Below are 16,880 nucleotides of genomic sequence, written 5' to 3'. Positions count from 1 at the left end.
AGGTTTTGCTGTACATCTCATTGGCAAGTCTTGATCCTCTTCTTACTACCTATAGAACCATTCACCCAGAAACATTAGGTGTACCGTATCACTGTGAAGTACCTCACAGCAAGATGATATGGCAAAGGGTTTAGTCTTCTATACAAACAACGACCGCACACAGCCCCAATCTGAAAGGGCAGAGATTAAGCTGCTCTCTTTCTTTAAGAAGAACAGCAGCTTTCCACCAAACAGGATGCTTCCATTCATCTCAATTAGATGTGGTTGAATCATTAATCCATCTGTTTATCCCTCACATCTAGAGCCAACATCTGCCCTCAATGGGAGCAAGATAATGATCCTGAGGGGAGTCGGGATTTAAATGTGCAAGTGCATGTTGAGACTTATGCAGAGCTATACAAGTTAGCTCGGTTTCCCATAAATCCCTAGACTTATTCAAGTCAGTAGGAACAAGCGGGGCAACTTTTATTGAACAAATTCAGCTCTGTTTAAATTTCATTTAGCTTTTCTGCTGAGTCACCTTCAGATGATTGGCCGGTTGGTTTATGGGCTAGGTGCCTCCTGGCCTGATCCAATCAGAGGCTGTAGTGGTGACCATACAGCCAATCAGAGGCTGTAGTGGTGACCAGAGAGCTGGTGTAGTGGTACAGTGCTGAGCATGGCTCCTGCCAGGGCCTTTACTTGGCACGCTGGATGAAAAGCCGAAATGAGTGTGACATCATGGCATTTGGAGCATAGAACATTTTCAGATACCCAAAAAGCCTGGGTAGGAGGTAGAAAAAATAAAATAAAAAAAGCAGAATGTCTTTTCCCCACTAGCACAGACTTTGCCGATAAAGGGAAAATGTACTATGATTGCAATATGTTGTCTCACCTAGCGATCTTAGGATGAATGCACTAATTGTAAGTCGCTCTGGATAAGGGCATCTGCAAAATGACTAAAATGTAATGAGGTAAGTTAGTGCTTAGACAGGCAGTCCCACTAAATAATGAATGAGTTTCCGCATGGTTGGCTTTTTCCACTCTTTACGTCTGTGAGCGTGACAGTAGACGCGGCATTCTCTTTGTTAGACTAGCCCAAGGGTGGGCAACATATGGCCTTGCAGTCCAGATCCCATTCAATCTGGCCTGCGGGAGGTTATTTTAAGGGGGTGGGGGGGAATGATTATAAAAAAGAAAAAAAAGAAACATCAGGCCACTCTTGATTATCTAAAACTAGATCGAAAGTATGTAGAGATAATGGACCTGTACGTTTTCAAATAACTTCAATTTTTCTGGTCCGCAAATTGCTTTTGACTAAATAAATATTATCCGAATTTGGAAATCCCGATGGGGCCCTTGAGCCAAAATTATTTCTCACCCCTGGACTAGACAATACTCACACCAACCGGTCTACTCTGTAGGGCAAAGGCACTAGGCAGCGCCGTCAGAGAGCTGTGACCTGTGCAAAAGAACCAGACCTACCTTCACATTCCAACCCAGACGCAAGAATTGGAGAACAAACTGCTTGTACATCTCAGCCACTCTTGAAGGACAATGGAAGTCCAATAGGAAGTGGTTCTGTACTTGAAAGATAATGGAAGTCCAATAGGAAGTGGTTCTGTACTTGAAAGATAATGGAAGTCCAATAGGAAGTGGTTCTGTACTTGAAAGACAATGGAAGTCCAATAGGAAGTGGTTCTGTACTTGAAAGATAATGGAAGTCCAATAGGAAGTGGTTCTGTACTTGAAAGACAATGGAAGTCCAATAGGAAGTGGTTCTGTACTTGAAAGACAATGGAAGTCCAATAGGAAGTGGTTCTGTACTTGAAAGACAATGGAAGTCCAATAGGAAGTGGTTCTGTACTTGAAAGACAATGGAAGTCCAATAGGAAGCGTTTCTGTATTATTAAAAACTGACGTGCTTCAGCTTTGAAGCTTAATCTTAAAACTCCTGATTATGAAACAAAGAGCAACCTACTCCTCAGTTGCAATTGATGTTGTTGTCTGATGCACTAGCCTGCTCCATAGTTGGCTGGCGTGAGTCTGACAAGGACATATCCTATCTCCATTTCTGGAAGAATAACCTTCGGTAGAGCTTTTACTGCTTTCCCAACAAACAAAGAAAACACCAATAAAAAAGCACTGTTTTCACCATGGTTTAATAGGAGCTTCTTAGAGCAGCTATTAAAAGATCCCTTCATTTCTATTTTATCTCAGCGTGTGGGTTTCCACCCATTTCCTCAGATACTCAGGGAGGGGAAAAAAGTAGTGTTTTCCTTAATCTAATGTTCTATAATGATCATTACGTCTTCACAAGATTCCTGACAGTGGCTGGTGTAAGGGGGTGTTGAGGGAAATGGAGTCACGGACAGTTGAAGAGGTGTCATGAATACTATTTGATGAGAAATGGAGTCGATTTTTCAACCTCCTGGATATCTGGGTGGGGATGGAGGTATTATTTGGGGAATTGTGTGTCTGTATGGGAAACCTGCGTGAACTTTTGGGGCTGTACAGCATTAACTAGTAACTGTTCTACACAGAAATGCAACAGCAGCGAGCATCTTGAATGTTTAGGCAAGTTTGAACAAACTCAAATTCCTCCTCTTCTGAAGTTGATTCAAGCAGTGTAAAACATATAAGCATCAAGACAGGCACCAATGACGATGGGGAAATAATTTTTTTGTCTGATGTCCAAATCGTTTAGGCCTTTTTACTTTAAAACGTATACATAAAAAAAAAAAAAAAATCATGTTATCTGCAGAACTTGTCAGGTGGAGACCTTTAGACAAAAACAAGCAATTCATACAATTCCAGATTTTGTTGTATTAACAGGTCTCAGGTCCCCCTTTTTACAGGTGTAAAATATGAAGGCGTTACACAGAAAAGGCCTCCATGGTAGCAACCAGAACTGAGCTCAAATTCATCCTCAGCATCGCACACTTTCTCTCTAAACGTTGAGGTAGTGCTTAGCAATGACACGTAGCTAGCACAGCTGGCATTTAAACATGACACCTGTAAACTGTAAAGGGTCACATCTCTGCTAGGTGTTGGCGGTGGCGAATGAGAGCACTTCCTGTATAGGGGGGGGGGGGGTGCAAATGCCGAGATCAAACACCACACAGACAAAGGAGAGGGCTTGTCGTAGCCATGCATCCACAGTCACTTATCTTCCTCCCCAGAGAACAGACACACAAACAATCAGGGCAGTTGTTCCCAGGAACATTAGGCCAGAGGAGTCTTATCAGCACTGGGGAAAGGAAGTTGCTTTCTGCTGCACCTGGTGGTGGAGGGCTTCAAGTTGTATGGGCGAGAAATACAGGGATAGCCTTTCCTTCCTGTTGTGGATTCTCCCTCCCTGGTAAACCAACAGCCTAGTGTCAAAACCAACATATGAGGTATAATGGCAGCCTAGTGGTTAGAGCGTTGGGCCAGTAACCGAAAGGTTGCTGGATCGAATCCCCGAGCTGACAAGTTAAAAATCTGTCGTTCTGCCCCGTAGCAAGGCAGTCAATTAAGACAGCCCCCCGCACCTCTTTGATTCAGAGGGGTTAAATGTGGAAGAGACATTTCAGTTGAAGGCATTCCGTTCTAAAACTGACTAGGTATCCCCCTTTCCCTTAGTGCCTGTCTTGCAAATATTGTCTCGTGCTTCATGTGTCCTACAAGCCCAAACTCCCATTGCAGGCGTGTGCACCTTTCATCTAGGTTAAGATCATAGTCTCGGCTGATGACACCAACCACAACGGATTTTAATCATTTATATTTGAGGTGGCCAACCAATTTACAGGTCAAACTAGTCCCTTCCATGAAATGAAGCTGAAATATTCTCAAAATGAATGTCAAAGCTTATCGTTGTCATCTAGAGAGAGTAATCACTTATTGTGGAAATGCGGTAATCTTTTTGTTAAATCAACCAAAAACAGTTGAGTGATTGTCATGCAGCAACACAAGAACACCAGGGAACAGGAATGAAGATAATCCAGAGCGTGACCTTACCTGTACTTCCTAATGTTTTGTAGAACCGGTACTCCAAATGTAACTGTGGTGCCCTCGACTTGACTGGTTCCTGCGCGACAGGGTACAACAAAGCACTTCAATTAACAATGGGGGGGGGGGGAAATACACTTTTACTGACTGGCAGTTCCCCCCCCCCAGCATTTGGGTTCAAATTGCTGACTTAAATTGGAATGAGACTTTTGCCAGCCTCATAGTTTTTGGTAGTACAGCAATTTATAGCCGTCTGGAGAGCTATTAGAATGGCATGAGTCATTTCCCGTGCCACAGCTTTTAGAGGCACACCTAAGCTGGCATTTCCACCAGCTACTATTTATCTGCTTGTCCAGAACAGTCCTGCCAGGCAACCATCGTGCCACACATATCCCAGCCTAGCTTGTGATGTATGATGAGCATTAGGACTATTAACTTCAATACATGTTAACGTGACCCCTGTAAAGGATACCTGCTAAGAGCTCAGAAATCTGCATTTTCAAAAAATATCTGTTTAAATAATATAATCACCTGCGTTTTATATTGAAAGTCAAGCGTTTTGTCTTTCAATATAAATAAAGTGGTTCGGGGAGTGCAACTATAGTTTTCCTTCACCAAAAACACATTAAATGCAACACATTTGGCAGAAAATAGCTTCATTTTCATCAGATGACAACAGAAGTGCAACGCTATTTGGCTGGCAGCCACACAAGTAAATGAGCTGACAATGAATAAGCTAGTTTTTGTGTGTGCAAAAAACAATGCATGGCCATCAAATTTCTAATGTTTATTATAGAAAGAATGCAGCCACCTACATTTCCTAATGTTTTGCTTGAAGTTAATCTTGCATTTTACCAGAAAAAAGTAGACTACACTGAGAAAAGTACCTGAGAAAAGTAGCTACACATGAGTCAGAGCGCTGTCTGCTGATAGAATGCCCGTTCGTGTGAATTCTCACCGAGAGGAGAATTGCAACTGAAGCACAAAATTTGTCTGATGACAGCAGAAATTACAATAAGGTTTACAAAAATGTAGTAATATATGTGTTCATAATAAAAAATAAAAAAATTGGGTGAAAAACAGAGAATTCTGCGTTACATGCTAACCACGTTAGATGTGCGAGCGTACCACTGTGACACTCGGGAGCCCAAAATCTATGGTTTCGACCATGATTAAATAATAATGGATTGGATTTATATAGTGCCATTCTACCAAATGAGGTATTAAAAGCGCTTTACATAGTAATGAGGAAACAACCATTTTGTGCCAGAACGCTCACCACACATCAGCTAGCATTGTGGGGCGGTGAAGCATGATAAATGCCAATTAGGAATGAGGTGGATGATTGGGTGGCCATGATGGAAATGGGGCAGGTTGGGAATTTAGCAAGGACACAGAGGTTAACACCTGGGATCAGTGCCATGGGATTTTTAAATATCACAGAGAGTCAGGACACCTGTTTAATGTCACATCAGGAAGACGGCACCCTATGCAGGGCAATGTCCCCTTCACTGCACTGGAGCATTGGGATTCGATCTTAAGACCAGAGGGCCCTCCAACACCACTTCCAACAGCATCTGGTCTCCCATCCAGGGACATACTAGGGGCAACCTGTTTAGCTTCAGAGGCAAGCCAGCAGTGGGATGCAGGGTGGTATGCTGACAATTAGGCCTAGTCACTTCCACATGAAAAATGACAAGTCTAATTTCCCTTTCAGTATCAATCCTCAGAAATCTTAGTTTGTAAACAAAGACTTCAGTAGCCTACAATTGATATGCATTCATTCTGCCCCGATTCTAAGCATACAGAGCAGTGCTGCTGTCAAGTGCCTCATACGACAGCCCCCAAACTCCTCTAGACCTGTCCTCCAGAGAAATTACTGCCAGGGCTCACCATGTTGACTGTCAACAACTTAAAAACAGTCTTCTGCTTCAAAGGCAGAGTCTGATGTTTTTCAGGCGACGTGTCCTCTGGGAGTGTAAAAGCGAGGCTGGTCGCATGCATGCCTCACTAGGCCTTTGCTCAATTATTGATGAGTGACAGATTATGCGTGTAGCCTACATCAGGCCTTTGGGTCACCGCTAACTGTGTTCGCAGCTTATGCCTGCCCATACCATAACCCCGCTGCTACCATTGGGCACTGTTATACACGCTGTCTGCCATCAGCCCTGTACAGTCGAAACTGGGATTCATCTGTGAAGAGCACACCTCTCCAGCATGCCAGTGTTCATCGTAGCTGAGCATTTGCCCACCGAAGTTGGTTACGACGCCGAACTACAGCCAGGTCAAGACCCTGCCTGAGCACGCAGATGAGCTTCCATGAGACGGTTTCTGACAGTTTGCGCAGAAATGATTCGGTTGTGCAAACCCAGTTTTATCAGCTGTCCGGGTGGTTGGTCTCAGACGATGCTGCATGTGAAGAAGCTTCTTGATATGCCACACCTGTCAGGTGGATGGATTATCTTGGCAAAGGAGAAATGCTCACTAAACAGGATGTAAACAAATATGTCCAAAAATTGAGAAATAAGCTTATTGTGTGTATGGAAAATTTCCGTGATCTTTTATTTCAGCTCACGAAACCAACACATGTTGTGTTTATATTTATGTTGAGTGCAGGTAATTTTTTACAGGAGAGAGTACTTACCAGTTTAATAGCTACATACTCGTTGGTGTAGAGATTTTTACCTGAAACAAAGCAGAGAGAGGTGGCATTCAGATAAGAGCCCTTTGGTTATTACTCAACCTACTGAAGGGCTTGCCTAAATAGTGTTTTGGTGTTTAGCCTAGTAGACAGCAAACGACCATCTCCAAAAGCAGTTTCAGATCAGGACAAAAAAGCTTTAGAAAAAGTGAGCTCTGTGTTGCTCAGGGGCACTTCAGTCCAGCCTCAAGAAAGTAGTGTGTATGCATCAATCTATCTCTAGACAGAGGTTTGTGTGTGACCCAATGATTTACAGTTGAAGTCAGAAGTTTACATACACCTTAGCCAAAATACATTTAAATTCAGTTTCACAATTCCTGACATTTAATCCTAGTAAAAATTCCCTGTTTTAGGACAGTTAGGATCACCACTTTATTTTCACCACTTTAATAATAGTAGAGAGAATGATTAATTTCAGCTTTTATTTCTTTCATCACATTCTCAGTGGGTCAAAAGTTTACATACACTCAAATTAGTATTTGGTACCATTGCCTTTAAATTGTTTAACTTGGGTAAAACATTTCTGGTAGCCTTCCACAAGCTTCCCACAATAAGTTGGGTGAATTTTGGCCCATTACTCCTGACAGAACGGTGTAACTGAGTCAGGTTTGTAGGTCACCTTGCTCGCACACACTTTTTCAGTTCTGCCCACAAATGTTCTATAGGATTGAGGTCAGGGCTTTGTGATGGCCACTCCAATAGCTGGAATTTGTTGTCTTTAAGCCATTTTGCCACAACTTTGGAAGTATGTTCGGGGTCATTGTCAATTTAGAAGAACCATTTGTGACCAAGCTTTAACTTTCTGACTGATGTCTTGAGATGTTGCTTCAATATATCCACATAATTTTCCTGCCTCATGATGCCATCTATTTTGTGAAGTGCACCAGTCCCTCCTGCAGCAAAGCACCCCCACAACATGATGCTGCCACCCCCGTGCTTCACGGTTGGGATGGTGTTCTTCGTCTTGAAAGCCTCCCCCTTTTCCCAGCTAACATAACGATGGTCATTATTGCCAAACAGTTCTATTTTTGTTTCATCAGACCAGAGGACATTTCTCCAAACCGTAGTCTGGATTTTTTATGGCGGTTTTTGAGCAGTGGCTTCTTCCTTGCTGAGCGGCCTATCAAGGTTATGTTGATATAGGACTCGTTTTACTGTGGATATAGATACTTCACAAGGTCCTTTGCTGTTGTTCTGGGATTGATTTGCACTTTTCGCACCAAAGTATGTTCATCTCTAAGAGACAGAATGAGTCTCCTTCCTGAGTAGGTATGATGGCTGCGTGGTCCCATGGTGTTTATACTTGCGTACTATTGTTTGTACAGACAAATGTGGTACCTTCAGGCGTTTGGAAATTGCTCCCAAGGATGAACCAGACTTGGGGAGGTCTACAATTTATTTTCTGGAGTCTAGGCTGATTTCTTTTGATTTTCCCATGATGTCAAGCAAATAGGCACTGAGTTGGAAGGTAGGCCTTGAAATACATCAACAGGTACACCTCCAATTGACTCAGATGATGTCAATTAGACTATCAGAAGCCATGACAATTTTCTTGAATTTCCCAAGCTGTTTAAAAGGCACAGCCAACTTTGTGTATGTAAACTTCTGACCCATTGGAATTGTGATACAGTGAGATAATCTGTCTGTAAACAATTGTTGGAAAAATTACTCGTGTCATGCACAAAGTAGATGTCCTAACCAACTTGCCAAAACTATAGTTTGTTAACAAGAAATTTGTGGAGTGGTTGAAAAACTAGTTTTAATGACTCCAACCTAAGTGTAATGTAAACTTCCGACTTCAACTGTATCTCAACACTAGATGACTAATGTGGGCGCTGTGTTGAAGCCACCGTGCTGACATCTTGGCTCTCCCCACAACTGCATTTTTTTTTTTTGAAAGCTATAGAAATGCATTTATTAATGTCTACATTCGTTTTAACCACATTATATAACAGAAACCTTATGCAAACTTTCAAATTATATTATGTGAGCTAAACACAAAAATAAAAGAACATTTTCCATAGTATATATATTTTTAGATAACTAAAGTTATGGACGAAAACAAAAGAGTTAAATAAATGTAATGTCATTTAATTTTTTTTTAAATAATGTAGAATTCCAGTCATTCCTATGGAGGATTGCTCTTAAATGGGGAGCGCCAATATGGCCGACCGGCGGTTTCAAAGCCTCTCAATGGCCAATACCAGGTTTTATAAACATCATTGGTGTGACCCCAGTATGCTCCATTCAGCAAGCAGGCCCCGCCTATGGCCATCACATGTACTAGCTAATCTACTCAATTAAGAGAAATGCATTGATTATTGGTATAGCAGCATAGCAGAGTGCCACATGTACTACTACAATGGAATTCTGTACACAGACACAAATGTTAGTGCTGATGGGTCTCAGAGACAGTTGTTGTGTCGGTCTTGTGTTGCTGTGGGAGGTTATAATATAACCAGTTATAACAGCACACGTTGAAGCCGATAAACCTTCTCAGTCCTCCGTGTCATTGGATTGTCAGAATGTCATGAATTCAGCATCAGAAATATGGCTTTTATGTTCCTGGCCATGATAGGCCAAGCCACTGAAATCCTGTGCATTATTTATGTGATTACTATGAAGCAGGCATGAATAAATCACAATCAATATATGCCTATCCCCGTGAGCACAAAATAAAAGCACTATGGACAACATAAGCGATGCTGGGTCTGGGAGGCTCGTATGGCCAATAGTGATGCGCGGTATACCGGTACCACGGTAATATACTACTCAGTATCGTGATACTTGGTCTTGTATCGTAAGTAAAACGTTGGTATCATGACAACACTAGTGGCCAACACATCGTATGAAATGATCAACACAACAAAGAGCAGTTCATGTTACCCCATGTAAACTGAGTGTTCTTGGGTGGTTCAATATGAAATACAGTCCTACCATGATAAAGATTACATTAACTCCTCTTACCGAGCTTCAGTTCTCCGAAGTTGCCGCAACCTATCTTCTTGCCCACGCGGAAGTTGGGTCCCACCATGAGAACCCCGGAGGAGGCTGAGGAGCTGGAGGGTCTGGAGTGCCCGCTGCGCCCCTGTGCCACCTTGCTGCTCCTCGCCGGCCGTTCACCCTCTTTTGGATGGTCCATGGCACTGCGGGCACCGCCGGGCGGCGGCTGCTGCTTCGAGGGATCCAGTTAGAGGCCTCGGGCCGTGCCCACCACAGCCCCGTCACTGGCACAGGGCTGCTGGCTGCCCCTTCACCCCCCTCTACCACTCACTGTGGTGGCTGGCCGATGTGCTTGACATCGGGGTCGGACCAGGGAAGAGATAGGAGACCTGGGGAGCAAGCAGGAAGTAAACACGTTAGGAGAAGTCTCCCAGCACAATGTCATTGAGTGAATGAGGACCATGGTGGTTCAAAGAGGTGATCTTTGACTCAGCACTTTGGTTTCACCAGCAGGCCATCAATTAATCTAGACTGACTGTCCTACGAGGCACCTGGCCAATATGGGCTCCATATTTTGTTCTTAACTGACTTGCCCAGAAAAAAAAGAAATAAAATGAAAATATAGCTACTGAGATCAATTGTCTGGCTGAATGGGACATACTTCAAATCAGAGCATGCTGGACTGTTAGCTACCATGCTTATTAAAGCTAGGAATCCTTAGTTGCTACAGCAATGTTTTTAACTGAATGATTTGTACCCATTGATTTGATCACTATAAACATATAAATGCAGTGTGAGTTTAGATCAACTCTCATACCCATTCAGAACACAAAATAAACTTCTTATTTTACTGTAAACAAACACTGTAGGCTCAAAATTAAAATATCATTTTGATATCATGGATGGTCAGGTCTTGCATATATAGCTCTGCCTATGAATTTGAGTGTTTACATTTCTCTAAGCCCATCCCTAAGCTTTTTACCAAAACAGAGGCAGGGTAACACTTTGTTATTGTTTTAACTAAGGATTCCAGCCTTAAGGAGACAAATAATATGTTGAGTAGGACAAAGTCGAGCACATGAACTACAGTCAATTTCTTATCATTGTCTACTATTAGAAAGGTGAACAGAATAGTACATACATTGTTGTATGTCTCGCTCTACCACCGAAGACTTGCTAGAGAGATACTAACCAACATGAAATGTAGTCAAGAGGTTTGACCCTGGAGACAAAGTGAAAGTCGTGATTTTAATCATCTTAGATTACACCCACTGGCTGTATTCAAGGATGTGGGTAGTGAGATTATTATGTAAACCATTACATAAAGTTGTCTCACAGCAGGGAAACAGAATAACAACTTTACACACAGCCTGGACTTCATCAACACAATGTCTTGCCCATGAGAGTCTGTGTTAGCAGGCCTAATCATTGTATACCCAATCACACTGTCTTGAGACAGCCTGATTGTCAGTAATGATTTCTTCCTCATTAATTACACCAGTGGCGTGTAACAACTTCATAAACTGATCAGTCAGGAGACAAAAGTAGTGAAAACAGATGTAGCCTAGGCCTACATTTAATGGACCTACAAAGCTAGCTCCCTTTCCCAAGAGCCACCAGTGCTGTCCTCAACCAAATTATGTTTGCACATCAACTAAATTATGTTTTCACATCGATAACTGCTCAATGTATTTGTTTTATATCAACACAATGAATCCTGAAAATCATAGATGATTTGCTGAGACATGGCGGCATGGGTGAAGCTGGAGTAGCGTGTGTGCGCGCTCCGGTGACTCATGTTCAGTTTCTCAGATTCCATCTCAGCATCAAAGACAGCCAGTCTCTCCCAAGGGCAGCTCCACAGCCTTCCCATTACATAATCCCCCAAAACAGTACATGACTACAAAACAGGGAGAGCACAGCACAGCAAAGACAGCAGTAATGTTGGTGAGGTGACAACTTATCCAGTCCAAGCCAGGGCAATCATTGCCATCTATCTGGCTGCACAACCGTCATGCTGGCTCTTGTGTGCATACATGGTTGTATTAGACCTAAATGACTAGTGTTATTGCCTTAGATGAATGAGTGTGCTACTTTTTCCCAGTCCAATAATCAAATTGGAAATTGGCCTTCATGTGTGTTTTCAGGGGGTCGATATTTACTACATGCTGTTAACCTTGTGGTGGGTATAACATTAACTTGCATTAATACTGTCATCTAATAAAAGTTAGATAACAGTGTAGGTTACCTTACTTTAAGTCTATATGACCGTAGCCATATGTTAAGCCATCTGTGCATTACAACCATTAACTTCAACACAGGATTTCCCACATCCTGGTATCTGAAATACACTTCTGTTGGTGTCATGCACACATGATGCCAAAAAAACATATCATTGATGGCTTTCTTGCTAAGTAGTTTTTTTTTTGCATAATGTGTGTGCGCATGACACCATCAGAAGTGTTGTTCAGACACCAGGCGGTGGGAAATCCTGTAATAGGAGAATATAGTATATTCTTACTCATAGCCATCAGGATTTGAATGTGATAATTTATGATTACGTCCATGATACGAATGTTGTTGCTTGTTTCCCCAGAAAAGAATAGACAAAAGCATTTATTAGCTTTAAAAAAAGGACTATCTTTTAATGGTCCTGAGGTGCAGTTGTCTTAATATCGGTTAATCATTATGTGTGGTCTGTGGTATTGATACTTGTCTGTGGTGTTAAAACATTTTTCCAAGTAAGGGATCAATGAAGTACTACTCTACTCTCTGGTAGGCTATACAGTTGAGGTAGGTCAGAGAACAGGCCACATTATCTCTCTGGTAGGCTATACAGTTGAGGTAGCTCAGACAACAGGCCGCATTATCTCTCTGGTAGGCTATACAGTTAAGGGAGCTCAGACAACAGGCTGCACTATCAAACTGTTGGGTGTTTAATGATCAAGACTGGTGACAAATAGCTACTGCGGCGACAGTGTGTGGACAGGGTTAGCTACAATAACACTGCGGCGACTGTGTGGACAGGGTTAGCTTCCGACTGTCCTCTACAATGAGTTTGTCACAGGTTTCAAACTCATTTGCAGGGCTGAGTATGTGCGGGTTCACTCCTCCCTTGTACTTTATAGATCAACTAGGGTCCCTGATTGGTTAAAAACTCCCCTCACCTTGTCGTCTAGGTCTTATTTGGCCAAATGAAAAGGAAATAACAAAACTAGGAGACAGTCCTCCATGGAATGAGTTTGACACCCCTGCTCTAAAAAGGAGTCATTAACCTTTCGTGGAAAGATCAGCTCCGGGGGGTCAGGCAATACGGAGGGAATCCCACTGTGGGAGAACCAGCTGCTAGCTGGCAATGTGGGAATCCCTCCACAGTGGGAATCCCTCCGTATTGCCTGAACCCCCCCGAGCTGATCACTGTCTGCTCCCATGCACTGTAGCTTGAGGAAATTTCTCCGCCCTATTGACTTCTTTTCAAAGTTCCCCACACAACAACACAGGCCAAATCAACTTTTCCAAGCAGGCCTTCAAAGAAAACTTGCCGGGACACGGGCTGACCTAATTAGAGTTGTCACGATACCAGTATCGCGATACTAGGAAGTAAGGAAGCAAAGGCAACAAAACATGAAACAGACTTAATTGCTTGAGGTTGACAGTTCTAATGTTTGGGGGAAAAAACTGTCTTATGTTGTCACTCAGTCACATCTACAAAACACAATATTTTACATAAAGTAGGATTTTAAAGGACCATCGAGTTAATCTATTTTGTACCAAGGAAAATCTGATTTCGTAGTACTGGTATCATGACAACACTGGACGGAACAGAAAGAATGTGTTGCATCCTTAAACCCACAATTCATAGTGTGGTCTTTTATTCAGTTTCTGACACAATTAACAATCATTTCCAGTAATCGTACACATCTGGTGGAGGGGAGTTCTGTCATAAAAGGATAAAAGAAAGTGGGTTGAGAACAACCCTGGCATCTTTTTGGGCCTGGTGCCTCCTATAGACCTTGTGGTTAACCTGAGACCCTGGCACCTTGCTGGGCCTGGTGTCTCCTATAGGCCTTGTGGTTAACCTGAGACCCTGGCAATGTGCTGGGCCTGGTGCCTCCTATAGACCTTGTGGTTAACCTGAGACCCTGGCACCTTGCTGGGCCTGGTGCCTCCTATAGGCCTTGTGGTTAACCTGAGACCCTGGCACCTTGCTGGGCCTGGTGCCTCCTATAGGCCTTGTGGTTAACCTGAGACCCTGGCACCTTGCTGGGCCTGGTGCCTTCTATAGGCCTTGTGGTTAGCCTGAGACACTGACACCACATCACACCTTCTTCACGGTGGGAACCACACATGCAGAAATCATCCGTTCACCTACTCTGCGTCTCACAAATACATTGAGGTTGGACCAAAGAATTCAAATTTAGACTCAGTCTAATGTCCATTGCTCGTGTTTCTTGGCCCAAGCAAGTCTCTCCTTCTTATGTGTCCTTTAGTAGTGGTTTCTTTGCAGCAATTCGGCCATGAAGGCCTGATTCACACAGTCTCCTCTGAACAGTTGATGTTGAGATGTGTCTGTTACTTGAACTCTGTGAAGCATTTATTTGGGCTGCAATTTCTGAGGTGTAGTTAACTCTAATGAACGTATCCTCTGCAGCAGAGGTAACTCTGGGTCTTCCTTTCCTGTGGCGGTCCTCATGAGAGCCAGTTTCATCATAGCGCTTGATGGTTTTTGTGACTGCACTTGAAGAAACTTTAAAAGTCCATGAAATTTTTGAGATTGACTAACCTTCATCTCTTAAAGTAATGATGGACTGTCGTTTCTCTATGCTTATTTGACCTGTTCTTGCCATAATATGGACTTGGTCTTTTACCAAATAGGGTTATCTTCTGTATAGAACCCCTACCGTGTCACAACACAAATGATTGGCTCAAACACATTAAGGAGGATAGAAATTCCACAAATTAACTTTTAACAAGGCACACCTGTTAATTGAAATGCATTCCAGTAATGATGTGCACAACTGAGAGCATCCTGTCGGACTGTACCACCACCTGGTACAGTAACTGCACCAACCACAACCGCAAACCCATCCAGAGGGTGGTGTGGTCTGCCGAACGCATTACCGGGGAAAAACTTCCTGCCTGGATACCTACAGCACCCAATGCCATAGGTAGGACAAAAAGATCATCAAGGACATCAACCACCCGAGCCACTGCCTGTTCACCCCGCTAACATCCAGAAGGCGAGGTCAGTACAGGTGCATCAAAGCTGGGACCGAGACTGAAAAACAGCTTCTATCTCAAGGCCATCAGACTGCTAAACAGCCATCACTAGCACATCAGAGGTGGCTGCCTATAGACATAGATCAGGAAACACTGACCACTTTTAGAAATGGATAACTAGACACTTTAATAATGTTTCTGTATCTAGCATTACTCATCTCATATGTATAAACTGCACTCTATACTAGTCTACGGTATCTTAGTCCAATGCCACTGACATATGTATATATATTCTTAATCCATTCCTTACTTAGATTTATGTGTATATGTTGTGTAACTTAGATATTACCTGTTAGATATTACTGCACTGTCGGAGCCAGAAGCACAAGCATTTTTGCTACATCCGCAATAATCTGCTAAACAATTGTATGTGACCAATAAATTTGATACCTCATGAAGCTGGTTGAGAGAATGCCAAAATATTCACAGATGATGCAATCTATTGCACTCCACACTGCCCTTTCCCACCTGGACAAAAGGAGCATGCTATTAATTGACTACAGCTCAGCGTTCAACACCATAGTACCCTCAAAGCTCATCACGAAGCTAAGGACCCTGGGACTAAACACCTCCCTCTGCAACTGGATCCTGGACTTCCTGACGGGCCACCCCCAGGTGGTATGGGTAGGTAACAACACATCTACCACGCTGATCCTCAACATGGGGGCCCCTCAGGGGTGCGCGCTCAGTCCCCTCCTCTTCACCCATGATTGCATGGCCAGGCACGACTCCACCATCATTAAGTTTGCCGACGACAACAGTGGTAGGCCTGATCACCGACAACAATGATTCAGCCTATAAGGAGGAGGTCAGAGACCTGGCTGTGAGGTGCCAGGACAACAACCTCTCCCTCAACATGATCAAGACAAAGGAGATGATCGTGGACAACAGGAAAAGGAGGACCGAGCATTCCACCACTCTCATCAGCAGGGCTGTAGTAGAGCAGATTGAGAGCTTCAAGATCCTTGGTGTCCACATCACCAACAAATTACCATGGTCCAAACACACCAAGACAGTCGTGAAGAGGGCATGACAAACGCCTATTCCCCCTCAGGAGCCTGAAAAGATTTGTCAAGGGTCCTCAGATCCTCACATCCTGACTGGTATGGCAACTGCTCTGCCTCCGACTGCAAGGCACTACAGCGGGTAGTGCGTACGGCCCAGTACATCACGGGCCAAGCTTCTTGCCATCCAGTACCTCTATACCAAGCGGTGTGAGAGGAAGGCCCAAAAAAAGTGTCAAAGACTCCAGCCACCCTAGTCATACACCATTCTCTCTGCTATCGCGCGGCAAGCGGTATCTGAGCGCCAAGTCTAGGTCCAAAAGGTCAAGTCTAGGTCCCCGTCCCATGGGTCTCTCAGTTGCGGCAGGCTGCGACAGAGCCTGGACTCGACCCAGGATCTCTAGTGGCACATCTAGCAACTGCGATGTAGTGCCTTAGACCACTGCGCCACTTGGGAGGCCAACTATCTATGCATAGTCACTTTAATAGCTCTACCTACATGTACATATTACCTCAATTAATCGGTGCCCCCGCACATTGACTCTGTACCGGTACCCCCTGTATATAGGCTCACTACAGTTATTTTACTGCTGCTCTTTAACTATTTGTTTTCTATTTTTTAAACTTCATTATTTTTCTTAACTGCATTGTTAGTTAAGGGCTTGTAAGTAAGCATTTCACTGTAAGGTCTGTCGTATTCGGCGCATGTGACAAATCAAATTTGAAGCTGTCATCAAGGCAAAGGGTGGCTACTTTGAAGAAACTCAAATATATTTTGATTTGTTTAACACTTTTTGGTTACTACTTGATTCCATCTGTGTTACTTTATAGTTGTGACGTCTTCACTATTATTATACTATCTAGAAAATAGAAAAAATAAAAACCCTTGAATGAGTAGGTGTGTCCAAACTTGACTGGTACTGTATGTCCATATATACTGTCAATAACGTAATTTATATTATAAACACATGTCAATATATTTT

General features: G+C 43.2%; 1 protein-coding gene across 4 annotated transcripts in view; it reads right to left on the bottom strand.

Annotated features, from left to right (window-relative positions):
* The window catches only part of LOC129834877 (casein kinase I), a 46,974-nt gene that overhangs the window by 29,117 nt on the left and 977 nt on the right, over positions 1-16,880 (bottom strand). For all 4 annotated transcript variants that reach the window (XM_055900233.1, XM_055900230.1, XM_055900231.1 and 1 more), the window contains exons 2-4: positions 9,638-10,002; positions 6,614-6,654; positions 3,979-4,048 (exon numbers count right to left, since the gene is read on the bottom strand). In XM_055900233.1, the coding sequence (XP_055756208.1) occupies positions 3,979-4,048; positions 6,614-6,654; positions 9,638-9,812 (286 nt within the window). In that variant the 5' untranslated portion in view covers positions 9,813-10,002. The remainder of the gene's footprint in view (positions 1-3,978; positions 4,049-6,613; positions 6,655-9,637; positions 10,003-16,880) is intronic.

This window comes from Salvelinus fontinalis, chromosome 35 (assembly GCF_029448725.1).
Source record: "Salvelinus fontinalis isolate EN_2023a chromosome 35, ASM2944872v1, whole genome shotgun sequence".
NCBI lineage: Eukaryota > Metazoa > Chordata > Actinopteri > Salmoniformes > Salmonidae > Salvelinus > Salvelinus fontinalis.
Note: the sequence above shows the minus strand (reverse complement) of the source record. Positions and strands in the feature narration are given on the sequence as shown.